This window comes from Abramis brama (assembly GCF_963993115.1).
Source record: "Abramis brama genome assembly, chromosome: 6".
Taxonomy (NCBI): Eukaryota; Metazoa; Chordata; class Actinopteri; order Cypriniformes; family Leuciscidae; genus Abramis; species Abramis brama.
In genome coordinates, this window is record NC_139968.1 from 35192179 (window position 1) to 35219882 (window position 27704).

Genomic DNA, 27704 nt, shown 5'->3' on the forward strand with positions numbered 1-27704 from the left:
TATTTGGAAAATATCATATACATAAAGAAAAATGTATATCGACTGTACCAAATGTTCCACTGATCTGAAGATTTTTTAAGACTCTCTAACTTCAATACAAAACAATCGAAAAGCTCTAAAGACATCTAAACTGTTGAAAAGCATACTTAATGTATTAGAAACATGATTTATATGTGATATAGGATGCAGAATTTTGATCTTTTTGTTTTACGGATTCAAATGTCTCTGTATTCCCCTTTTTGTTATCTCAATAAAAAAAAAAAAAGAAGAAGAAGAAGGAGGAGCAGGAGGAAAGTGTCAATGGTCCATTTCTAAGATAGGTGGCGGTAATGCACGTATATGTCTGCGATCCGCCGTAAAATAGCAAGAAGAAGAAGACTGCAAAGGAAAGTTCGTTTCGGGGAAAATTAGATTGTAGCTGCTTACTACGATTGAAAATAGGTGGCATTTGTGTAGAAACAACGTCTAGCTCAAGAGTTATTAATCCGGGAAGTCCGAAACTGTTAATGTATAGCCAACTTTACTCAACTGGAAAAGTTATGGGGGAAACGTGAAGCTGCTAAGTTAGATGGAGCTTCTCTTTAATTCGCTCTGGGTGATCTTGATTTTACTCGACAATGGTAAGAACTTTATTTATTACAATCTCTCTCCCGGTGTTTTCTGTGAACGGTGTTGAGGTATTAGGGTTAAATTTGGGATAGTGTGAAAACAACGACTACGGTTACAGAATTCGATGGTTCACAGAATTGGGTAACCAGGGTGTTACGGATCAACTGGGGATCATGCTAACTGGGGGAACGCGCGTGCACGCAGATAGTTTTACCTGGATTTCCAGCAGATGCCCAGTCAGCAAATTACCTTTGGCAAAGATGTGGGCCAGATAAACAGCTGAGCTGTGGCCCAGATTAGTTTGTGTTTGCCGGCCCAGATATGGCCCACATCTCCTTTGCCAGAACTGAACCAAAGGACTGCCATAACTCCACCAAGCATGAACCAAATACTACAATTTCATGTGGCCCATATGTGAGCCTGGTATGCAACTTTAGTATGGTTGAGTTCTGTTAAAATCTAACGGCCCTTATGTGGCCCACATGCAGCTGACAGTTTTTAAAGTCTTATTAACTCACAGGTAAATTAAACACTCAACAACAAATGTACTCAAAAGTATTTATTTTTACAAGCATTTAAATAATTACAGCTAAAGTGTTGTACTTAATTACAGTAGTATTCAGTTGAAAACATTTCATAAAGATAAATATAATTACAGCAAGAGTTGAATAATAATTACAGTAGTATTCAGTTGAAAACATTTCATAAAAATAAATATAATTACAGCAACAGTTGAATTTAATAATTACAGTAGTATTCAGTTGAAAACATTTAAGAATACATAGAATTACAGCTACTCAGTTGTACTTATTTTAAGTAGAATTCAGTTGAAAACATTGAAGAATACAAATTAATAATATAAATAGCATTCAAAGCTATTTTTTTACACCAAAGTTCAAAACACTCGATCAAAGCGTGTATTAATGTTATGTTCAATTAGTCTAATGAGAGTAATACAAATAAATCACAGTAACTTGGTAAAGAGAACTTTAAAGAGAAATTGAGAAAGTTAAAGCAAACTTGAAAGGTAAAGAGTTGAGAAGTGTGTTGATGTGCAGAGAAGTCTCCAATGAGGGTCGGCAATGTGTTGACCTTTTCCAGTAAGGGGATTCTGCCTGACTGCACCTGCAATAAAGAAGAATTTAAATAATGTTAGCAGCAATACAACCTGGAAGCTAGAGCTGCAGGAGAATGAAAAAAAAAAATCATTAATGTAAATTTCCTTTAATATTTTAATTGCAATTATTAACAAATTAAACACCTCTGAATTACCACTGTATGAAAGTTTTTTTTTTTTTAGAATACTTTTGCACCAACAACCGGTTAAAATTTACAGCACTGCATGTATTCTGCTTTTTTTTTTTAAAGACATGCACACTCTAATGTAAAAACACACCAACACAGATAGCATTAATGTCATGTTTTAGTCCAAAGAGTCTACAAAAATAAGTGTTTTTAATAACACATAATAAACTCAAGATAATCCGCAATGATGCGAGACAATTTGGAAGCAGAAACACACAAACAATAATGGGCCAAGTACTGAATGCAAGGAGGAACATAAAGGGTTAGTTCGCCCAAAAATGAAAATTCTGTCTGTAATTACCCTCAAGTTTTTCCAACTTCTGGGTTGTACGTCAGAGCATAGACTCACTATTCACAGACGCTGGTCATGTGCGGGATCCTGGCCAATCGTGAGCCTACGTTCTGACGTACAACAAAGAAGCGCTCTGCCGTTACACTACGTGAACTCACTTAGAGAAAAAAATGAAGAGTTGAATAAAGTCGTTATTTTTGCTTGTTTTGCACACAAAAAGTATTCTCAACACTTGATAAACTTAAGATTGAGCCACTGTATTCTTGGACTATTTTAACAATGTCTTTACTAACTTTCTGAGCTGGCAAGTTTCAATAATAATTTCAATAATAATAACAGTCACTTAAGTGAGCCACGGATGTGATCAGGTAATGACAAAAAAAAGAGGGAAAACCAGAATAGCTAACCCCATCCCCTGTAATTATTATTAAATAATAATTATAAATACTGTAAATAATTTTTATTTATTTATAATGCATTCATAATAACAACAACATTACAATAATATTTCGATTGCTTCTGATAAACAATAATACACTTCATCCTTGCGCATCGCTTTCTGTGAGCCCAACGTCCGAGTTAGCAGTAGCATTCGCCGTCAGGCAAGTGTTATTTAAATAAACTCCTGATGTACTTACAAACTTTCCAATGCCTCGTTTTTTGAGTTCAGAACCTATTTTTACTACTGTATAAGTTTGGTGCCATTCTGGGCATTATTAGTGGAGTAATTTACGAGATAAACCTGGAGCCGTTAGCGCCTGCACTAAGTCATAGGGAATGAATTTTTGACTATTACTATTACTGAGATAACGGAAATAAAAATACAATGTTCTGTAAAGCGGTTTTGAAAAGTTGTGTATTGTGCAAAGTGCAATACAAATAAAAGGGACTTCTAAAAAAGGTCTCACCAATGACAACTTCCTTTACGACCAGGCGTTGGACACCAATCTTCCCATTGACTTCTCTCCAATTCATCAACGTGCCGCAGCAGTTGTAAAAGTGCCTTTCAGCACTCTCCACATGGTGTTATCCAGGTCAGAGCCACCAACCAGACCCAGATAGGTAATCTGATAGGAAAAAAAAAAATTGGGTAAGTGGTTGAAATATGCATTTAAATAGACCACCCTATAAACTATTACTTACTCCATCTGAAACCATATTTTCTAGGTTTTCAATATGGAAATTATTGTCATTGCCCCACCCATACCGCACATTAGGGCTGGGCGGTATGACAGTATACCATAGCATGGTATATATAATCTCTATCGTTAGAAATCAGAGTAATTATAAAAATTTCCTGCCTCTTCCAAGCTTTATAATGACAGTGAATGGCCGTTCAATTAATTGATAGTTAACAGAAATACAGCAATTCATTGTTTGTTCATGTAAGTTCACAGTGCATAGGCCAAGTTAACAAGTACAATTTTTTATTTGAATGTGTTAGTAAATGTTGAAATTAACATTAACACATATTAATATATGCTGTAGAAGTGAAGTTCATTATTAGTTCATGTTAACAAGTTATTTTAATCAGGTATTGTATCGAAAGACGTTACAACTTTAAATTTAAAGAGGGAAAAGTCATGAGAAAAAGTCTTGGATGAATAACATCATTTCAGAGTTAGATAAATACAAAGATAAAAAGATACATACAATAATGCACACGTATTAATTGTTCTTGGCATTTTTATATTATTATGATTAGTTGAATGATTGTGAACACAAATTAGGATTTAGGTTTTTTGACAAACAGTAACACCGACATTGGACCGCGTCGCCTAAAATTCACAAATACTACTACACAATGACAAACTATACTATTTATATGTGTACGGCAGTGAGCTGTTGATTTATAAACAAAAACATCTTAATTTAAAACGCAAACCAGCGAACTGCTATAGCCTAAGTTAACAGTTAAGTTACATTAAACTTTATTTTAAGTTATAGCAGTAAACAGAGGAAAATATTAGCTAGTTCAACCCCTTCCTCGATGAAACGAATAACTAAACGCATAATAACATGCAATATTGACACATAATGCTGCATATTTCTTTTATATGACTTTAAAATGCCAAAACATCACTTACCTAACCTGAATGTACACAGTCGTGAGGAAAGCAGAGTAAATGGCGTCAGCTGCCCAGCGTCGCAGTCAAACTCGCGCCGTAGTCTCTCCACCAATAGGAGGGAAGATGCAGAGCAACCTGAGGTGTGGAACGGCGGATGTTTGCCGCATTCGATTTCAGGATTCCTGTGTTTTTCCACGTATAAGCCAAATGTTTACCACAAGTCGGTGTTTCTCACTGTGTGCCATAGCTCAACCACATATGGTTCTCATGTGTTCGTTGTTATCTGGGCCATATACCTCAAAATCAGTTGTGAACCAAGAGAGCATTTCCCGCAGATTTTTAAGTTATGGCAAAACAAATATGGCTACAATTTGGCCCATATCTGTTCAGCCATGCCACATCTAGGCCATATGTGCCAGATAATACCCACATGTGGCCCAAACGTAATTGCTATCTGGGTGTTAGACGGCTACAGATTCGTCGCAGCCATTTTCACGGATCCATAGCCGCGTTTCCACTGTCGGGCCAGGGCCGGGCCGTGCTATTGCGTGCCAGGGCCAGTCGCGTTTCCACTGTCACTTCCGGGGCTTTATCGGGGCCAACGGCCAGGAATTCTGGCCCGTCGAATTCCTTGGGCCAAAGCGGGCCAGCTCGGGCTAGAGGAGTGGTTACGAACAGAGGCGGAGTTCACCTGAGTCGGGAGACGGCAGCGCCGGATGATTCTGTCAGCATTAAAGACTTTTAAAAATAATTTAACTCGCGTTCATGTTTGAATGCCTTCTGTTTGTGATGCAAAAGACTATGCGCGCTAACCATTACCATAGTAAAAGCTTGAAAATACGCATAGTAAAAAAACACAGTGAACGCTTGAAGAAATCAGACCAATCATAAAAGCTATCACAGTCATGTTTTTATTTTATCTGTCAGTAGCCTACGTCTCGTCTCTTTATACCGGACTATCATAAAATAAAGCAACTTTTTTGGGGGGAGCTTCGCCTGTTTCTCTGACTGAAAATATCTGTATGGGAGTCGAGAGAGTGCTAAAGCTCCTCAGGTCGTATTTTTGGTGGCATATATTTGTAGAAATGATCATTCTTTCTAAATGTGATGTAAAGTCCTGTAACTAGATTAACAGAAACAGACGCGACTGAAGAAGTGAGTGTGTGTCCTCCCAGCTAACACACGTGACTGTTACGTAACTGCAACGTAATCTGGTGACCAAACTTTCTCTCGTGGCAACGTAATTAGTTACGTCGTGGCAACCGGAAAAGTGAAATTCCCAGATGCGTTGCTACAACGTAACTTTGTAACGTTGTCAGCAGTTAACGGCGACGTCGTGGCAACGTTGTGGATCGACAGTCGTGTGTTGGTAACCAGTTGGTCATTTTAGTTTTTAATAATATGGGTGGACATGCAGTGGTCTAATTTAACCTGTCCTCATTGGCCCAAAACTATTTTAGAGACTTTTTCAACGACTTATGAACGATAGATACTCAAAATTTGGTTAATTCAGTTAATTTACTATAGAAAGCACAAACAGCAAAAACAGGTTATACATTTAAATGAACAAGATTTTCCTCAAAAGCTTGAACATCAAACTACTCCTACACGTCTTCATTTTGGTGGCCCTAATAACAAAGCAAGAATAAGAAAAGAAAAATGCAAGAAAAAAGAACAGTTGAGTGTTTTCCCAAGTGTTTTAACATTTAAATACACAAAGCAAGTAGCACTGAAAGATAGAATCTGAAAGCAGACAGTTTTGTTTAAAAATCGCTCGTAATATTTTTCTAAACATTGTCACAAAGTTATGTTGTGGCAAGTGCATTATTTCCTTTTAAAATAATTTGAGAACTTAATGACATGTATCACTATATTCTATAAAACCTTGGTTTGAAATCATTTTTTTTTTTTGAACATTTAATACATATTCTTTTTTTTTTTTCTGAAGTCGTGATTACATTGTCTTTTTTTTTTTTTTTTACTAGGAAACTAGGCCTATTTATGATTATTCCTGAAGGCAGCATTAAACTCCTAAAATGTCAGGTGATGGTGCAACTGTCCGAACAAATAAACAGATTAAGAAAACAATTTAAAATGGTGTCTTAATAATAACAAAATAAAAACTATGCCATCATCTTAGGTTTGAAGCCTTTCATATAATTGTTTTTTTATAAATATCAGTAGTTTTAAAGCTGTTGAGATAATTGAGAAACTTTTGTCCGGCCATTTGTATATTCTCAAATGTTACTATGAATTTACAAGGTAATAACAGTAAACATGATAATGCATCATCCAGAGGAGCCTAACTGATCTCTTTGGCAGAGTGAAAAAGTTTGTAGAGCTCTTTCAAATACTGATAAAAACTGCTAATTTCAAGTATGGGTAGGTTGGTGGTACACTTTCCATGTCAGGTGGTACAACTACAATACATAATATTTTTGTTGTACCACCTGACATAAAAACTTAAATTAGTTTAAACACTTTAAAATATCATTTAACATCTGAAATTTTTTTAAACACATTGTCTTCAAGAGTGTTGATGTCATTAGAAGTCTTCCCAAGTGAGGCTGGATCCAAACTGGAGCTGCTGTAATCTCTAGTAAAATATGCTGAGCATCCTGAGATAGACACAAGGAGACAACAGGAGAAAGATTAGCATTGCTACTGTTCATATTATTTCAGGCAAAAGATGGTCATGTGCACTTTTTACTATTTCATCACATATAGTGCAAGATTATGAGATGTGTTAATTGAATGCTTGGCTAAAGAGATGTGTCTTTAATCTAGATTTAAATTAGGATGGTGTTTCTGGGCCCCAAACATTATCAGGAAGGTTATTCTAGAGTTAGCCTATTCCCTTACATTCTGTTGAATTAATAGGAAATCATCTGAATACTATTCGTATATAATAAGTAATATAAATCTATTTGAATACTATACATTCTTAAAATGCAAACGTCCTAAACATTTTTGAGTATTATCAATGTTGAAAACAGTTGTGCTGATTAATCTTTTTGTGTAAACCAATGTAAAAGTTTAATCCATTTTCTTTTCTCTCTCTCCAGGATTCATTGTTTCAAACTTTCTACTGTTCAAAAGTTTGGGTTCAATAGAGTAAAAATAAATAAAAAAATCATATTTTATTCAGCAAGGATGCATTAAATTGACCAGAAGAGAGAGTAAAGATTTCTGTTTCAAATAAATTATGCTTTTTTTTCTTTCATTCATCAAATAACCCTGAAAAACACAAAAATATGAAGCAGCACTGCTGTTTTCAACACCGATAATAATCATAAATGTTTCATCTATGTTTTTAGTTTTACTTATTCACTTATTCATATTGCTCATACAGTGTCACTTCAGTTTGGATGTCAAAACTTTCTTTAAACAGTAAATTAAACAAATAAATGTAAATGTAAATATGAGAATTTAAAAAATAAGAAAATAACAGATGCATGGTGATGTACAGTAGGTGACAAAATATTGTGAGAAAATGGATATGAAGTTATTTAATGAGCTTCCTCACTTCACCTGTTTCCAACTTCTCTGGCAGCAGCTTTCTTCAGAAATATTGAAGTCGTGGAGCTTCCCTCTGTTGTAGAAGGATTATTTTGTTGCTGCTGAAATCACAGAACTAGTTTTAGCAATTTGTGTTTACCATTGAGCTAGTTTCAGCCAATTTTCACACTCCACGTAACGTTAAGTGACGTCATCGAGTACGTTTATGTTAAATACGTTTATGTTAAATAAATTAGCTCACTTCCAAACTAACTTATTTTTTACAAAACTATCAAAACCTCTCATCTACCCATAAGATGTGATTAAAATCCTAAACTTTCATATCAAAAGCTCAAGCTATGAAGTTAGCATAACGTTATCTCTTCTGAAAACGGTTGAGATGCTAACGGGCTTTTTCCTAAGGCACTAAACCATTTCTATAAAGCAAATATTCAACAGAAGCGTGTCAATTACAAGTACGAGAAGTGTCAAGAACAGTTGTGTGTAGTGTTGTCACGGTACCAAAATTTCAGTATTCGGTACCGATACCAGTGAAAATCCACGGTTCTCGGTACCAATTTCGGTACCAAAGCTTAATTTAGATTAAATTTACATAATTATATTAAAGTGTATATCACAGTTACAAAGATGGAAACTGTAGTATTAAAAACACTTTACAATAAGATTCCATTTGTTAGATAACATTAGATAAAATGACCTAACAAAAAAACTATAGTTATATACTGTCGCAATTATTCTCCTTTAGGGGTTAATTTAAAAATACATTTTTAAAATCAAAAGTTAACATTATTTCTGTTAACATTATTTAATGCACAATGAATGAAGTGAACAAACATGACCAATCAAGTGTTTGTATTAAATAACATTCACAAACATTAATTAATGTTGTAAAAATATATTGTTCACTCAATGTGTTATGTTAGATAACGCATTAAGTGATGTTAATGAATGGTATCTTATTGTAGCATTACCAAACTATACAGGAGATAAAATATGTTTTATTTGACTTGACTATACTTTTATTTAATCCAAAACTGTATTCATATTTAACTTTAAAGGGGCTTTTTAAACCTGCTAAGAGTTATCCAGCCAAGAATAAGACTAGAACTGCTTTTCTGACGGACTGATATTAATGACGGCTTTTTATTTCTCATCTCCATAAATATATTTAGTAGTAAAGCTAATGCAAGGGCTAGAAATCAATTAATAGGCCTATGTCACACTTCCTCGTCGTCATGGAAAGCGCAGTTCGCACAAGCGTTTGTACTCCCGTGGCGTCTGTCGTTGCTATGCATCCATGAACGCGCATGGAAAAGCGAGCGCGCCGCTTCTATTATGAGCGCGCTTGCCGCGCGCCATTTGAAATAACGTATCTGCACGCGCAAAAACATCAGCACCACATCAGCAGCAGCACCGCCGATCGCCAGCGCTTTTATGAAGAGGACGCAACTGCACGCGCTTCGGGCATGCACGCGCATCAAGTACCGGGTTTGAGAAAACCTGGTACCGTGACGTTTAAAAAAAAATTAGTACCGACTTGGTACCGAAGTACCGGGTCTTTTGACAACACTAGTTGTGTGTATTATTTGTGTGATTTTAGAGACTAAACTCACCTGAAAGCAGTGAAAACAACATCAAGAGACGGAGTTCTGCTGCTTTGTCAGAACTGCTTTCGTAGATAACAGGGTGCAAATTTTAAAAATAGAATAACTCGGTGTAGGCAACACCGATTTTTGTCGTTGTTCTCTGTATTGACAGCACTCCAAATGTACAAAAAAATGAGCTCAATGTTAAAATTGACCGGAGTTCTCCTTTAAGACTCTGACTATCTTAAGTAGGACTACACTGCAATGCATTCTGGGTAAAATAAGACACTTTTCAAAACAAAAAACATGGCGGATCGATAAGCGCATTCAACCGCTTAGTGCAGTTTACCCCAGCGGAAAACATGTGTTTGTTGGAGGAGTATAAATGACGCAGTATGTTTTTATGTTCACTGTTCGATCGCGCCCGTGCCTCTCTCTCTCTCTCTGACACACACACACACACACATTCCAGCATTGCAATCTTGACATCGCAGCCTGTTATTATGCATCGTTCACACCAAACGCGAGTAGCGTCAAATTCGCGTCTAGTTCGACTCTTGAACATTTTGAATCCATTTGCGCGTCCAAGGCGAATAGGACGCGCGTATAAAGCGAGCGTTTGAAGCGAAATAGACGAGCATTCAGAGCTATGACTCTACTACCCCCTGTTTGAGCAGTCACGGTGTATTGCATTTTACCAGAGACAATTTATATAAGAGACATGCCACTTCCTCAATCCTCAATAGAACTATATAAGGAAAACCCGTAACGGCAAAGATGGCGGTTGTATGAACATGTCCCGCCCATCCCGCTGGAAATCCAATCATCTGCTTTTAACAGTCAAGCCGCGAAACATTTAAACCTATCGTCTGGTTCCACTGACGCATGCGCACATTTGAGGTTTTGCGACAGCGGAGACGATTTGGGGACAGCGAGTTGTTGTGTGTGCAAGATCAGTGACAGGGCGCATATTTAACTGAACCATATGGAAAGGACAAGCAGAGAGGGAGATCCCCGGTCGCGCGTGCGCACCCTCTCTCTCTCTTTCCGAAGCCAGGCGAAAGTGTAAATAAGACTTCACCGTCTCCAAATTAAGCGCTGTCTTGCTCTCTCTCCCGCACGCATATTAATCAAAATAAAACGACATGATGGTAAAAGGTCGGAAGACCAAAGTTTCATGTTGGAGCATTAGGAGATTTTTTTCCCCCTGAATTACCGCTGGGTGTGAACTGTGCTAAAATACGTTGCCTTATCTTCTCTGAAATGTGTTCCGCACATTCAGCTGACATAAAATTACTCTAAATAAACGAAAAAACCTATCCAGTGATGTAATGTTTTCTGTGTTGACACTAACCTTGTGGGATGTCCATGTCCTAACTGCTGGGATAATCACACAACCGTATGACACGTCCAATTCGCGAACTAATGATTAATTTGAACCGATTCATTTTAATGAATAGTTAAAACTACAGATCTACATTGTTATTACTGATAAAGTGCAAACCTGCTTATATTTAAATAAAGGAGAACAATATTGACATTGAATATGCACAACACCGGCATTCTGGATAGAGACGTAAATGAAGTTGGTGTCGTGAACCCTTGCGCATGCGTAGTAAAAGTATAACCTGTGGGGAAAAAGGCGTTTTAAACCTTATTTTGGGGCAAAGTCATCAAACTTTTTCAGCGATTTTTATCATATTTTACTGCTGTTTCTATACATGCAGTTTTTATATGTCCCAGTGACCAGTGAAAGTGCAGTTCTGACTCTCTGCCCATTTATTTAGATAGGAGCCTGGTCTTGTTAGTTCGAAATAGCTGCCCGGAGGCGTTGCCAAGATGGCGGCCGAGTGGCACGACTTGCCTAAAAGGACTTTGATTTTACGCATCGCCCGTGACGCTTGCGTATGAAAGGGAGCGCGTCGATCGTTGCTCGCGTTGACTATGTAACGGCCCTAACAGTTACAAGGACATTTTACTTGGGAATGTAGTAACAAGAAGAAATGTTTAAATTATGAGCCATTTTCCCTTTTCTTTTGGCAGTTTGTAATGTAACTGATTGTTACTGCTGGTTGCCAAGGTAACATAGAGTCTTAGACCTAAGTTAGCCTGGGGGTAAGGTGTCTAATTTTTTAGGTCTAAATTAAGTCAGTCTTTATTTTTGTGAAACAGTCTAACTTGCATTAGACTAGTCTATGAGCAAATTTTAGACTTGTCTAACACTATAGACTGGTCTAAAATAGCTTTGTGAAACCGGCCCCCGGTGCTATTAGCCCGGCACGGCCCGTTTAAAGCCCTGGCTCGCACTGGCCCGACAGTGGCAATGCGGCTCATGATTAAAAACTTATGTTTCACCAGTTGTATACACACTGGTATGCATAATAAAGCGATTTGTTTTTGAAGTGTATATTCCTGCGTATTTGACGCAATTTCAAAGACGTTTAACATACTTTAGTGTCAAGCTCAGAAACCACGCCTATGTTAACATGGGGCATTCTGTTTCATTGGATGAACAGACTTGTCAGCGCACTTCAGAAGACGTGTAAGAATCTTCTCAACATTAGTGTATCATATTTTCTGTAGTGTGTTGTCATGAGTTCTAATCACAAATAACAACAGATGTAGATTAAATAAAAGTAGCTAGGCTACCTAAAAGAAACATAAATTGCAAAGTCATTTACATTTTTTTTAAAGTTGCATTTATTGATCTGCAATTCTGCATGTAGCCTAATTTTATAATGGATGTATTATTTTTTATATAAAAACACGTATCAGCTTATTTTACTCTGCTGATTATATTAAAGGTGCTCTAAGTGATGTTGGGTGACGTCACTTCTTGTTGACGTTCAAAGTATTGTCAAACAAAACGGAGGCTAGCTAGACCCTCCCTCCTCCTCATCCGTGCACTAACCCCCCAAACCCCACCCCCAAATCATTCTTGTCAGTTATTGGCTGGAACAGTTTGTTATGTTTCGTGGTATGGGTGAGCCCAGTTTGTTTTTGTTGCTGTTTGTGGAGCCTGTGGTGTCTAGAGAGACTGCATTTTTTACAGTGTGTTCAGGGGACAGGCAGCTAGCGGATGGTGAGGAGATGTTTGCTGTATGTGACAAAAAATATTTTGGCCTAAAAAAACGTGTGACATCACTTAGAGCACCTTTAAGATCTCTTTTCTGTATAACCAGCTCTGACACCTCATCCTTTTCCCTGGACATAAAGCAGCTATGCTTATAGGGTCATGAAGCATGTAATTATCTCATGAACTTGTAACATTTTCAACAGATTTATAAAAAAAAAACAACTAATTTTGACTCTTCTTTCAGAACAATTCTATATAGCAAATATAGTAATATTGAATTGTACATTGTGTCGAGCTTTCCTGTAGCTCAAACAGTAGTGCGTTGGCGCTTACAATGCCAAGTTCAAAGGTACAGCACGCACATCCAAAACAATAAAACTGGGTGCTGGGCAGACAAGTAGTTGCAAAGGTAAACAATGAGTCCGCACACCAGAAAATGCTCCTTAGCGATTTTAATGGTTGCTCACCACATGTAACGTTTCGGGCCCAAGCCCTTCATCAGACTGTCTGTTCGGACAGTTAGACTGTTCGATTCCCAGGGAAAGTAAGAACTGATAAGAATGTAAATGTGTTTGAAATGCAATGTAAGTCGCTTTGGATAGAAGTGTCTGCCAAATGTGTACATGTACATTATTCTCAGTAGGAGCATGAACTTGAATGTTGTGAATCTAATCTAATTGGACATGTAGAGAACATGTTGTCTTTAGTGATTAAAGTCCTGTGAAAAACACTGAGAGGCAACCACAAATTGTATTACTGAAATAAGCAAAACATATGATATAGTGATAATGAATTATTACAAATATATACTGATATTCTCTATGGCTAATATTCTCATATAGGCCTACATCACTAACCTTATTTGTCACCTCACACGAATAGCATGATCCTCTCTAAAACAATAGGAAATGCTTTATTGTTTACTTTTTTGCTGACCTCTTTAAAGCTCCAATATGTAATATTTTTTCACCACAAGAGGGCGCAGTTTCCAACAATAACAAAGGCGAAGCTTGATGATGCTATGAAGGAGGTGACGATGGGAGATCGTTTTTAATGCATTTTCACCATCTAGCGATGTATCTAACTGGAATTAATGAATCATGATCACGGATGAGGTAATTTATTCGTTTTTGTATTACCTGTATGTCTGATCGTATTATTTTATGTCATCATAATTAATGAACTGCAAGGAATGTGAAATGTTATGCTGTATTATCCCGTTACAACTTACAGCTATTTGTCATTAATTCATATCTATTAAAATCATCTTTACTGTAACTATAACGTTACTTGTACAATAAAAAATTTTTGATTTGCTTACCTGTCTATCAATACACTCGCGAGAGCAGAGTCTCTGTCAAGTCCAAGATTGTCGCGCAGCTCTCTCCATCTCGAAAACGCCTGGCCGATATTTATCCTGGTTTTATTCCTCCGTTTGTCACACAGTCTGCGTGTATCCGAATATGGACGCTTTCGTTTTGTTGGCACTTCAATACTCGCCAAAGAGTAATCGTGATCCATAACAGCTATAACCATACAGTCTATGGCTATAACGCTATAACCACCACTTCCGCATTTGACCATGTGATATTCCGGTGTGGTGGAATATCACATGGTCCACACCGGAAAAAAAGGATAGTGCGGACATTGCATCACTGAGAGGCGACATTTCTTTTCCAGGACGGAGTTATTTAAAATCAGAATTTCTCTGAAATAAAAAATCTTTGGAGACTTTTGAGATATTTTAACAGGGAACTACACTGCGACCAAAATGGTCGCATATGCGACCTTTTGAAATGCCATTGCGACCCTAATTTTTAATGGGTCGCAAATGTATCACTGATTATTTTTGTACCTATGTTTTAGGCAATATGCTATGATTTACTATGAGCATTTATTAAAACAGAAATGTGTATTTTAAGAATACGTTTTATAACGTGCTCTGCCTCTGAGCATTCAAAACATCAAGTTAACTTCAGCCCCGCGACCGTTATGCTGCGTTCACACCAAACGCGAATATTCTCTTGGTCGGCGTTACGTCACAAATCATGTGACCTGCGTAGCAACAAGCAGCCGCCGTGTTTGAAGGGTAAAACAAACCGAAGGCAAAGCCCGAGGCAAATCAAATAGGTATCTATTTACGGAAGTTTTGCTGTGGATTGTCAATTATGGATACTAACGGACTACTTTGTATTAATGATGAATGATATCTGTGTATGCGAATGTATGTCGGTGGTGAGAAGTGAATGTAATAACACTCTTGTAAAGCGCTCTGTGACTAGCTACATGTCTGTGAAAGGCGCTATATGAATACAGATCTTCTTCTATTACTTCTATTACTATTACTCCTAGCGTCTGTAAAAAAAAAATATTGCATCACATTAAATGTATTTTGATTGTCAAAACATTTTAGTAACTAAACTGAATTTTATTAGGTTTAACGTTAGTGACAACATGTTACAATGTTTACATGGTACAATTTCTGGTAAGCTAACGTTACGCTTTTTTATTATTTCAATTCAATTATTGGGATTTGATTTAATATTGACTAATTTGGATAAATATTAGGTAGGCTACGCAAGATAGGCATTATTTTTTCTCAAGAAAAAAACAACTCGCCTAATGCTGAAAACATACAGAGAGCCCTATCAGCTGGCAGTATTATTTATATTTAGCAAAATACTCCCTATAGCTCTTTTTCTAGCCAACTACGTGCTTTAGCCTATATTATGATCATCATATTATGTATGAGGAATATAAATTTCGGTAAGTTGTACTGTATCTTTCAACATCGTTCATTCGTGTTTATTTACTGTTAGTAGAGAAGATCGGTTCACGTGCCGCTAGGGATCTGTCGCGTCACATTTACAAGCGCCAAAATGCTATTTATTGTCTGAATTTCATAATAAAAGTGACAGAATCTGAGAGCTGAGATTGTTGTTGGTGCAACCAACACCACAACAGTGTTTCGGCATGATTTGCAACCAAAGGAAAAGAGTTAGGCGCTCGTTTGTCTTCCGCTTCGTGTGTTGCTTAATGGCGCTTGTTTGTTTTACCCTTCGCGCGGTTGCTATGCGTGCGCAGTGCATTATGGGAGCACAAGTCCCGGATGTCCTACCTCGAGAATGCGTCTAAATTCGCGCCTGCCGCGTCTAGTTATACGCGTGACCACTTTGTGGTCAAAATCAAAAGTTTGAAGCGAAATTTACGCGCGTCACGCGCGTCAGAGGCGAAAGTTTAGAAACCTGTTGGCGGCCATATTTTTTTTAGATGTTTATCGAGCATTAGCATTAATCGAGAGAATCACCGCTCGTATATGCTCTGGAGAGCAGAAACAGCTGCGTAGGGGACATCGTGGTTGTACTCGGGTCCACCAAACCCTCCGGAGGGTTTCAGGAGTTTCACAATTTGCTCCAGGAGGTAGGTTTGGTGGACCTAACGGTGAGGACGCTGACGAGGACAGCGTAGGCCGTATAAGCCTCGGCCTCGAGTGGTCGCGGCCTGACGAGCCCACGCTGTACAGCCCGGCGCGAGGTTCACCCTCGCCCGCACCTAATCTGTGATTTATTTTTGTTTTGATAATAAATGGAGCCAGCCTTCAAAAGTGAAACCTGTCCTGTGATTTTTTGTTTTTTTTGTTTTTATACACTAAATTGTGTTTGTTGTCTTTACATTAGATTAATAATGTTTCATATAATCTAGAATAGATATGGAATAAATAGCATTCAATACAAAATGAGTATCTCTCATATATTGAAATCGAGTTTTATGTTTTTATTTGCTTTATTGTGCATTTTAGTCATATTACAAAATAATTTATTGAGGCCAAACATAAAATAACAATATAAACTCACTTCACCACGTGACAGCAGCATGCAAGCAGGCTCCTGATTGGTTAACGCGGCGCGAATTGACGCAGAAGTTCAGATTTTTCAACTCGGGCGGCAGACGCGAATTCGCGTCAAACGCGTGAATGCACAAATAGCACTAATAAAATCATTCGCACGTAACGCGCTTGAAGCCTTGTTTATACTCGACGCAGCCGCAAGATCGCGAGGCGCGCGCGGCAAAAATGACGTCATTGCGGAGTGGGCGGTCTCGCGCGTTGGGTTCGCAAGACCCAATTTCGCCTGGCGGTGTGCACGGCACTTTTTGTAACATCGCGCGCGGCGCCGCATCCGAAGATGAACGATTTCGAGGCGACTTTGTCCGAGCTGGTACGTCTGTACCATGTTTATGATCCTTCCATGCGGGACCATAGAGACAGTCAGATGGCACAGAATTCCTGGAGGGAAATTGCGAAGACGTTGGGGAAGGAAGACGTATTTTGTCGAAAAGTTTGGAAAAATCTTCGAGACAAATTTGTCACAGCCAAGAAAAAAGTCCATGGAAGAAGCGGTGACCCAGGTGGATACAAGAACAATCCGCCAATATTAAACGAACTAAGTTGGCTGTCCCAGTATGTAAAGCACCGTGAAACCGATTCCAATATGGAATTCCAAGTTGAGGTGAGCAATATTTTTAATTACCTTTTCTCTTTTAAAAGTTAAGGAATTTAACTAGTATTTTTTTGGTAATTTAATTTTGTTTTGACGTAAATAGGCGTAAGATTGTATGATAGGCCTATGTTGTATAACGTAATTACTTAATTAAAAGTTAAGTTGTATGTTTAATTTTTAAGTTATTAGCAAAGTAATACTTTTACTGTGTTGAACATGTAAGTATATAGTAATGTGCCTGAGGAACTTGAATACATTGTGTTTACATAGGCATTCTATATTTCTGGAGCATTGTGTTTTTTAAAAGACTTTTTATTGATTTTTTTGACTTATTGCCTTTTTAAGGAGGAAGATAACACCAGAGATGATCATATCTCCATGGCCACACAGTCACCTGGAACATCTTCAACATCTGCTTCACCTCCAGAGACAACAACTTCGGACAGCTCCTCACCAGTTACGCCATCACCACCCCCCATCTCTCCACTTCCTATAACATTGCATATTCCACCATCTCCTACGCCATCTTTGTCCTCCCTACAAACACCATCACCGAGAGGCAATCCACAGCATCCCTTCCAGTCGCCATGTCCTTTATCCCGTAAAAGAAAACGGAGCACTGAAGATGTCCTGCTAAAAAGACTGGAGAGGCTGGACGAAGAGAGACAAAGTGCCATGCAGCAGGACAATGAGGACTACAGGTTTACATTAGTTTTAGCTGACATGCTTGCAAAAGTGGACCCAAGGAAGAAGCTTGATGTAAAGTTCAATCTGAATCAGGTCCTTTTTGATGCACTGAGGGACAACGATGCATAGACTTTGTTTGCCATTACACACATTACAAAGTACTTAAAAATTTGTAAACAGAAACGTTTTTTTTTTATCTATTGTGTATTATTTAAAATTCTAATTCATTTACAAAAGAGATTTGTATTTATAGTTTGCTGTGAAATAAAAACAAAAACTAAAGATTTTATTTTGTGTTTGCATTCATAAATGTCTTCATAAATAAAAGTGAGGCAGTACACTGATGGTAACAGACAGTGATTAACCTCATTCTTTTGTCTCTATACACATAGAAACATTTACATTGATGGCGACCAATAAAAGCCTCTCATTTTGTGAATAGAAACACATTTCTATTAAGCACCCAGTTTGCACTTGTCTAAAGTAACTGCTTACATTTACAGTAGCAGAAGTTTGCCCTGCTGATAAAATTAAAGTTTAAACACTCTTAAATAAGGCTTCAGCTGTTTTGTTTAGTTTGCATGCAGTGAAAGTACAATAAACCTACTGCATGTATTTTTGTATTACAAACTCAGTTACTGTAAATGCTATATTAACAAAAAATAAAAACTTATATTTTTATTAACATTGCCAAAGAGTAAAAAGGTAACGCATGTTTTTATGTTAGTTAATGCCACATGACTACATTAGTCAACATTTTAAGTGGATCTTAAAAGTTTATCAAAGTTGTCTTAAGACAGCAACAGGTATCATTCAAAAATAATTGTAGAATTTTGATGAAAGGTTTTGATCCACTTCAAATGTTGACAACTGTACGTTATCATCAACAAATGAAAGTGCATTGTAAATTGTTACCAAGCCATTAATGAGGTGAATGACATTGTATTTATAGCTTGCTGTGAAATAAAAACAAAAACTAAAGATTTTATATCATGTTTGTCTTCATAAATAGAAGTGCTGCAGTACACTGATGGTGACAGTTTATTCTATCAATCAATAAATTCCACTAGAAACAAACTTTGTTGTATTATTTTATTTTAATACTGTGAAGCTGCTTTGATACAATCTGTATTGTGAAAAGCGCTATACAAATATACTTGATTTGATTTGATTTGATTTGACAGACAGTGATTAACCTCATTCTTTTGTCTCTATACACAAAAACATTTGCATTGATGGCAACCATTAAAAGCCTCTCGTTTTGTGAAAAGAAACATTTGCATTGATGACGACCATTAAAAGCCTCTCATTTTGTGAATAGAAACACATTTCCATTAATCACCCAGTTTGCACTTGTCTAAAGTAACTGCTTATATTTACAATAGCAGAAGTTAGCCCGGCTGATAAAATTACAGTTTAACACTCTTCAATAAGGCTCCAGTTGTTTTAACTACTTTGGATGCAGTGAAAGAACAAGAAGCCTATACTGCATGTATTACCTTTTTTATATGAATTTCAGCAATTACAAACTCAGTTACTGTAAATGCAATATTAACAAAAAATAAAAACTATTTTCATTAACATTTCCAAAGAGTAAAAAGGTAACGCATGTTTGAATGACATTACATTTATGAAATGTTTAAATATCAATAGGGTTTTATGTATATCTTCTCACCACTATATTTTTTTGTTATTTTAAATCGATCATTGATTGTTACATGAGCATTTTGATACAGTTTATATAACAAGAATGAAAACACAACATGTATAATATGTGTTATTGCTTTATTAAAATTAAAATTAGTATAATAAAGGACAAAACAAACACAAGACAACAACACTGTTCAATAACTTTGTTGCTAGTTCGCAACTTTACTGTAAACAGCCCCTTCTGACAACAGATTCCTGCCATGGTACAAGTCCCTGTTGTGTTTGAAAAAATGACTTCAGGTCATTTCTCACTGCAACGGCAGCCCGGGATGCTCGTGCAGTTGACATCCTTCCTGCAGCAAGCAAGTTGCTGTCCCCAGAAACAAGCCTTCTCCATTCTCCTGGCATCTGTTCCCCAATTGCTGATGTACCGTCGGCAAAATTTGGAGGAATGTACTTGGATGCAGATGATGTTGCAGCATCAGTGAAGGTTAACATGTTGTGAAGAGCCACACAAGCCTTCACAACATCCACAGCCTTTTCCGGATGAAACTCCATTGGCCGCCCTAGAATCCTCCAGCGTGCCGCAAGGATACCAAAAGAGTTCTCGATGACTCGTCTGGCCCGCGAGTGTCTATAATTGTAGACTTTACGGGCTTCATCCAAGTTGGCACCTGTAAAACAAACAATTTAACAGATTTAAGATAATGTTCTTTCTTACATTATTCACAATCATATCAAATACATGTTATATTAATTAATGTGGCACAATTTGTTTTTACCTGGATATGGGCGCATCAGGTTCACATGGAGTGGAAATGCAGCATCTCCTAGGAACACATGTGGAAGTTTGATGTTGGTGCCTGGCAGGTTTTCAGGTCGTGGGAGTTCAAGAGTGCCGTTAAGAAGTCTTGAACCATAAATGCTGTCCTTGAAAATCCCACCATCGCTTTCACGTTCGTAAGAGCCAATGTCCACCATAGTAAAACAATACCTGGCATCACAGACTGCCATTAGAACAATTGAGTGGGTGCCTTTATAGTTATAAAAGTCACTTCCAGCATTTGGGGGTGCCTTGATTAGGATGTGTTTCCCATCCACACACCCCAAACAGTTGGGAAAGTTCCACACTCTCCAAAACTCATGCTTGATGTCAAGCCACTCGTTGCCTTTTGGTGGAGACACAAAATCGCCTTTTAATGCAGTCCATATTGCTTGGCAGACCTCACTCACCACCACTGAAACTGTGGTTGATCCCAATTTGTAGCTTGAGGCAACACATTTTTGGGCACTTCCAGATGCCAGTATGCTCAACGTGACTGCCAGTCTTTCTTGCAAACTTACTGGGCTGGTGTGGGTTCTTTTATGGTCCAAATACGGTCGGATACGATGTAGCAAGTCGTCGAACCGCTGAGCAGACATTCTAAAATAGCCAAAGTGCATTTGCTCGTCCATTGCACGCATTTCTTTAACAAGTACACTGTACTCTCCATCTATTTGCCTGGTGGCGTTTAATGGGCGGACATACCATCTTCTTCTCCTTAGTCTTTTAGTTAAAGCTAACAAACACAATAACTCTTCTTCAGCATTCAGCTTGTACATGTCCACGCGAGACGCCATGTTTTCCCTACCGTTTTCCCGGCAAACTATTTCTTCACTGCTGTTTCCCGGTGGTTTAGAGGTAAATTACTCCGAGTCGCCCCCTGTCGTTTCAAAGAATAACGGTCTGCGGTGACTCGCGCTCTTGCGGCTGCGTCGAGTATAAACAAGGCTTAAAACGCGCCAGACGCTCAATTCGCGTCATTCGCTCAATTCGCGTGAACTTGACGCGCGAATGAGGCGAATTCGCGTCTACCGCGCCGCAGGAATTCCACTGGTGCGTTTCCACTGGCGCGTTGCGAGCGGAGCGGAGCGAGTGTTTTCAATTCATTCCTATAGAAGTCGAGCTTCACGCTCGCGCAGTGCATTTTGGGATTGATAGCGGACCGGAGAAAGCGTTGAGAGCGACCAAGAGCGTCAAAAGGTTGGGCAGTTCTCGACTTTATGCAAATATCAAGCGAAAAACGCGGTCGGCAGCCAATTGCTGTGAGCTTCGGGATGTGACGTCTGTTTTGAGAGTTTAAAAATATGCAAATTGTGCCGGAGTTTATGCTGGATTTAGTGCTTAAACCATTTTGTTTACAAATTAGACCCCTTGCAGTTGTTATAAATATGTTAAAGATTTTATTTTGGATGTGTTCATTGTGATTATATTGGCTGGGTTTATAAAAGTTTATAAAATTGAAAGGATATCTTTGCTTGGTGCATTTGGAAACAAAGCTTGTCTATTTCTAAATGTAATCGCGTGCATCGCTGATGATTATACTGTCCGTGTGTTGAAAAAAACTTAGATTAAACACACTCGCAACAGACACACCCCAAAGCGGAGACGTTACAGCGTTGCCAGCGGCACTGAGCGGAGTTTTGCCGCTGTAGTGGACACGCACCGTCAGATTAAAACGTAGCCTACCATTGTATCAGTGCTGCGCGAGCGGCTCTCTCTCTCTCTCTCACAAACACGGACGCGCACACACAGAGAGAGAAGATAATTGTAAAATGAAAATTGACGGGCTATAGTTTACATTTAATATTTAACGTTTTATATTTTAACGTGTTCTAACGTGTGCGTTCCTTCCTCAGCGCATACATGTGAAGCTCACATGCACTAAAAGCCTGTCTACCAGCGCCTGGATACTGGACTAAGTTATCTTTCGAGTCTTATTGTGCTTATACTGTTAAATACACACAAGGTTTAGATAAACAAAGTCGGTTATGTCTAAAGTGAAAGCAAACTTGAGAAAATTGAGTAAATCTGCTTGTCAAATGCGTGTATACATAGTTCCTACATGACGTCACAACATACGGGCATTTGCCGACCCGGCGCCATTTCTGAGGGCAGAACACAACATTCAATGCAGAACATGAGAAGAAGAAGCTGAAACGGAAATTTTGTGATTAAAAAGTGAAAATGGTCATCTCCTGCTGGGTCAATGGATGTTCCAATCGTGCCGGAGGTTCAGTTAAATTTAGTTTTTTAGCATTTGCCGACCCGGCGCCATTTCTGTGGGCAGAACAATAGTAGAAGAAGCTGAAGCGAGTTAATTTCGTGATAAAAAGTGAAAATGGTGATCTCCTGCTGGGTCAATGGATGTTTAAATCGTGTCGGAGGTTCAGTTAAATTTGGATTTTACAGTATACCTGTCATTAGACTTCATGAATGTGACAAGACGAAGCTTTTGTCAGAACAACGATGGAGGTTATGGCTGGCGAGGACAAACAGGAAAGAAACTCCCTCAAAACACGCAAGAATTTGTTGTTTTTTATTGCGAGTGTACACAAATATAAGTTAACACTTTGCAGTTTGAATTATGTCCTGTATGAACAAAATGACGAGATATTAAAAACATACAAAAACAACATTGTTTCCACTGTTCGATCGCGCCCGTGACTCTCTCACTCTCACACTCACACATTCCAGCACGGCAATCTCAGATTATGTCCCTAAAGAACCCGCGTATAAAGTAGTTCCGCATTACATTAATTAATTTGCACGCGAGTTTTATTTATTTTCATACCGTGTATATTACCGTGTATATTCATATTCATGCACATATTTCCAGGCTCGGAATTGCTCACATGTATTAAAATTCCTAGCCAATACCAGATAATGATACACATGATAATACTGTATCTGCTGCATAATCAGTGCTCAGTGCTTCCTTTGTTAGCGCATACGGATCCACACCATTTATGACTGAAATTTTCGCATTGTACCTCTCTCTGTCTTGTGTTAATAGAGTCTCTTTATAATCTCTGTCACTTTGTCTCTTCATGATTTTCGTAACATTATAAATGGAAAGAAATATTCGAAATTTGCTTGTAAAACTCATAGACAGTATGGTAAAACATTGTAAACACAGCAGCTTTTGCCCTCAAAGATGGGAGTAGGGTATAAACGGAGGTCGGAGCCAGCTGCAAATGGGTGGGTTAGCAGCAAGTGGGTGGAGCTTTAGCCGCAAGTGGGCTGTACAAACTTCCAGAGGATTTTGATTGGTTTATTTAGTATCACCTGTGTTGTAGTAGCTATTGGTTTATGCTCCACAGTTGGTGGCGGTAATGTGTAAGTTTTGTTGCGATCCATCAGAAAACAAAGAAGAAAACCGCTTTCACATGTCAGCGTGCCGTTGAGATGAAGGGGTAAGCTTGTTGTACAGTTTTTAGTTTTGTGAAAAAGCATAAGTTCTGAAAAAGACCATTTCATAATGGCGTTTGTACACTGTTTTTAGTCTTGATGTATTAAAGAATAAGGGTAAAGTGTATCCAAATAAATTTCTGTAGCCTTTTTAGTAGCACACAAATTACAAAATCTGTAACGTGCATGACAAGATCTTTTCTGCATTCCATTTCTACAATTTGCTCTCCAGATTATGGATTCTGAAGACCATAATAAGGTATTGTGGCAGTGTAATTTTTTTACGTTTTAGGACTGCATTGATTTTCAAATTGTAAATGTCTTAAACGTTTTGTAAATGGATTTGATATTAGAATACAACTCCTAACTTAATTGTACAATGCATGCAATTCTTTTAAAACTTGTTTTTATTGTATTTATGCTTTTTTTCTGCGTAATCCACAATGTAATGTAATTTGAAACATTGTTTTAATATAATTATTTTATAAAATGTATTACTCATAACAATCAGTGAAATAAATGTCATGTTATTGTGCTTCTTATGGCTAGAAAATAAATATTGACATTAAAAAATAAAACGCATAACAAGAACATCATTGATAATGTTAAATGTTATGTTCATAATTTTTTTTTTTTTCACCTCAGGTGTTGCATGCTGGAAAAATAAGTCGTCTCACTACAAACAGCTCTTCTGGAGGATGTACTCAATCTCCACTTGTTTGGAGTGTGGGTTTGAGTACAAATGCTGCACACCTGGTACGTTTTGTGTAAATTGGTGTTGAATAAACTAGTTGTTAGTCTAAAGGAAAACTAAAAATCTAATTTACTTATGTCATCCCTTGGAGTTTAAAAGGTCTGGACACCATTCACTTGCATGGCATGGACCTACAGAGCTGAGAAATTATTCTTAATGTTTGTAAATGTTCAATGTCAACTACAAACCCTAGTTCTTATTGTGCTTCTTGTGTATCCACCAGGTTATGCTGGGAAGGGAAAGCGAGGCGAGCTCCAGGGCATTTATTCAGAAACCTTCCACCCTGGATTTTGCAGTTTTCACTGCATGCAGATCAGTTCTAATGAGCTGATATAGTGTCTTTACAAATAACAAAGACTAAAAATAATAAAATAAAATAAACACTTTTGCAATCAATTCTGAGTGACTTGTACATGATTTTATTCATTGAGAAATAATTTATCCACCCTGAGATTTAAATGTAATATGTGTAACACGTTCAGAAGAACATTAGTCTGCTATTTAAAAAAAAATATGCAGTAAAGATGGATGGTAACTTTTTTTATTTATTTTTTTATTTTTATTTTTTTACATTAGCCAAATGTTTTTCATGTAGGCTATTTACACATTCACTTCACTGAGTCCAATTGCATCACATTTTAATGTTCATTTACTTGATACTGTAGAATATATATCTAATATTCAGAAATATGCTTGAGTAAGGCCTACAGCCTGATGAATTTAAAACACCATCACTTTAAGTACGGTAAAAGGTGTAAAGACGTGACTTCATCATTGACAGTGAGTGGTATTGGACACACAATAATAACAAAGCTGTAAGAAATCAGACCATGATGAGGAAGTAATATTTGATAGTTTATTTTCATTACTGTCGCTACTTCCTGCCATACTCATTCACCGCCGTCTTCGGCAATGACAGCTTGGGGATTTCCGCATAAGCTCCTCCCACTTGCGGCGTAAACTCCTCCTACTTGCACATTTGTGAAATCCCTCCTACTTGCGGCATAAGCTCCTCCCACCTGCAGGTCTCCGGGCTGCAGCGATACATACATGAAAGATGGCGTCTCCGGGGAGGTCACGTGACATTAATTGGCCTGTGGGAACTATGTATATTAGACGCGTCGCGCGCAACTCTTAAAGAGACAGTAGCAATAGTAAACACGCTGCCGCTTGTCCTTAAAGGGATAGTTCACCCAAAAATCATTTACGCACTCTAATGTTGTTCCAAACCTGTATTAATTTCCTTCTAATATTTTTCTAATATTAATATTTTGAAGAATGTGGCTATCCAGTAGCTGGTCCCCATTGACTTCCAAAGGAGAAAAATATACTAAGTCACTGGGGTACATAAACTGTTTGGTTACCCACATTCTTCCAAATAACTTTTATTTTCAACAGAAGAAAGAAACTCATTCGAGTTTAAAACAACTTGAGAGAGTAAATTATGACAATTTGAATTTTTAGGAGAACTATTCATTTAATGTTAATAAAACAACAAAATGCAAAGAGAAAATCACTCACTGCTCTTGACTGAAGTATCTTTAATAAGTATCAATGTATAATTTATACAGTGAAGTCTATTTTGTTTTATTTTCATATTTGTTCATTTAATTACTTTCTTCAATGCTACTGTTAAATACACCTACTGAAGCTGAAAACATAAAACACTGTTTATTTAATTTGTATATTAAGTTGTGTATGTGTAATGTGCATCTTTGATCTTAATATTTAATAACAAAGAAAATAATGACAAATATTTTTATCTTCGCCCCTGTCTGCCATTTTTTTATATATGTTTTGTTACCCAAGGCTTTGTTTTTAAAATATGGACATAAGTTTTGGCTGTAATGCTCAGTCGCAAAATAGTAAAACCAACATAAAAAAGAATCGTGATAAAATCGTGATTTTCCTGAAAAAAATCGTGATACAATATTTTTGCCATTGGAATAATAAATTAAGTAGCCTATCTTAATTGTACACAATGTTCCTTTTTTTTTTAATTTTTTTTTTTACTGTTTTATGCCATAACAGCAATATTAATATCGGTTATTGTCGGTATCGACCACAATTTTCACATCGGTGCATCACTACTTAAGAGTTCAGGAGTCTGCCCATCTGTGCCAACTATAGCATGTTGAAATCCATTTAGGAGAAAATCTATCCCAACCAATGTTAAAGAAAACAAAAACAAGAAGGCATGTGGTTTAAAAGATGGCAAGTAAAATAAAAAGCACATCTGTATGTAATACAGTTTCATTATTGTTTATTATTATCCAGAGCGGCTAACTATAAATAATTTGTGCGACCAAATCATGTTTTGCGCCAGTAACTGAAAAAGTTAGTAGCGCAAGTGCCACCAGTGGAAAAGGTTAGTGTAGTTCCCTGTTTAAGTACACAACTGGAGGAAATATATCACACTGTGCAAGTTAATTTCAGAAATTTTATTACAAAATTGTTACATATTGGAGCTTTAACAAAAGAAATATGACAGAAACTTTTTATGTAATATAAATTTAAATTATGCCAGTTCTCTTCATTTGACTGGTACCATGAATCTCATTAACATATTCTCTTTACTTGTTATTCATCACATCATGTGCTTTCATTATTGTTGTCTGCTAACCATTAGGAACAGATTAAAAGGTCTATAAATTAAAGGTATAGCGGAGGATCTTTCCGAATTTTAGATAAGACCCGCCCTCTCCACTTTTTGAAAAGTTTCATTGATTCACCAGAATGACTGACAATTAGGAGGACCAATAGGTCACCCACCCGGAAGTAAAAAATCCTCCGCAATACCTTTAAGTGTCATTGTTGTTAGGCCATATACTGCCACAGCAAATGGATGCAATTAAAGTTAGACAAATCAAAAACTTTGCAGGATAACCAATATCCTGATCGTTGCTCAAGAAAGGAGCGTGATTATATAAAGAGGAGATGTGAAAATTTCACAATGAAGGGTGATGGTGTGTTAAATTGTTCTTAAAAAGATAATATAACTGTGACATTTATTTACTAATATAACATGATTATATTAGATGGAGAGCAGCATAGGTATGAAGGCCAAACTGGCCAATGGGTAAGAAAAAATTATACATACATTGCAAAACAAGTAACTGTTCTTTATTAATATGTAACTTAAGTCTATAGTTTGTTCTCCCTTCTTTAGATTGAATGTTCAGAATGTGGAAGGTGGGACTGTGTGGTCAGATCTTCCACTGTTGGCAAATACAGCTGTCCTGCATGCATGCACATTTGCCTATTTTTTTTTTCCTATTTTTTTTTTCTTCCTTTTGTTATTGTTACTTTCATACCTGTTAGCTAATAAATATGTTTGTTGAACATTCCCCTGAATAAATGCTGTAGGTAATTCACTGGATCCATAAGCCATGGCTTCTCTTTATATAATAATAATAATAATAATACA

At 37.3% G+C, this 27704-nt stretch overlaps 2 protein-coding genes and 2 long non-coding RNA genes across 5 annotated transcripts in view; 2 read left to right on the top strand and 2 right to left on the bottom strand.

The window, feature by feature from the left end:
- The first annotated feature begins 341 nt into the window (after positions 1 to 341).
- LOC311084781 (uncharacterized protein) overlaps positions 342 to 27704 on the top strand; it is a 32939-nt gene continuing 5576 nt past the window's right edge. The window contains exon 1 of one of the 2 annotated variants that reach the window (XM_084117051.1): positions 342 to 620. In XM_084117051.1, coding sequence (XP_083973177.1) covers positions 569 to 620 — 52 coding nt within the window. In that variant the 5' untranslated portion in view covers positions 342 to 568. Of the gene's footprint in view, positions 621 to 13480; positions 13572 to 27704 lie in introns of those variants that run through there. The other variant, XM_084117052.1, reaches the window with a different exon arrangement.
- LOC311084830 lies at positions 1273 to 5975 on the bottom strand. Its single transcript, XR_014606628.1, has 3 exons — positions 4294 to 5975; positions 3115 to 3273; positions 1273 to 1734 (listed from the first exon to the last, which is right to left on the bottom strand). It is a non-coding gene; the product is annotated as an uncharacterized lncRNA (long non-coding RNA).
- LOC311084780 (putative nuclease HARBI1) lies at positions 19415 to 21018 on the bottom strand. The gene is made up of 2 exons (XM_084117050.1): positions 20075 to 21018; positions 19415 to 19966 (listed from the first exon to the last, which is right to left on the bottom strand). Exons 1-2 carry the CDS (start codon positions 20910 to 20912, stop codon positions 19515 to 19517), a joined length of 1290 nt encoding a protein of 429 aa, XP_083973176.1. The 5' UTR covers positions 20913 to 21018; the 3' UTR covers positions 19415 to 19514.
- LOC311084826 lies at positions 22975 to 24672 on the top strand. Its single transcript, XR_014606624.1, has 3 exons — positions 22975 to 23782; positions 24169 to 24279; positions 24501 to 24672. It is a non-coding gene; the product is annotated as an uncharacterized lncRNA (long non-coding RNA).

What these genes read in the sequence shown, in the direction of transcription:
- LOC311084780 (XM_084117050.1), bottom strand. Translation starts at nt 20,912, where the DNA reads ATGGCGTCTCGCGTGGACATGTACAAGCTGAATGCTGAAGAAGAGTTA. An exon ending in CCTGATGCGCCCATATCCAG is followed by an intron (nt 19,967 to 20,074) that starts GTAAAAACAAAT and finishes TTTGTTTTACAG; the next exon opens with GTGCCAACTTGGATGAAGCC.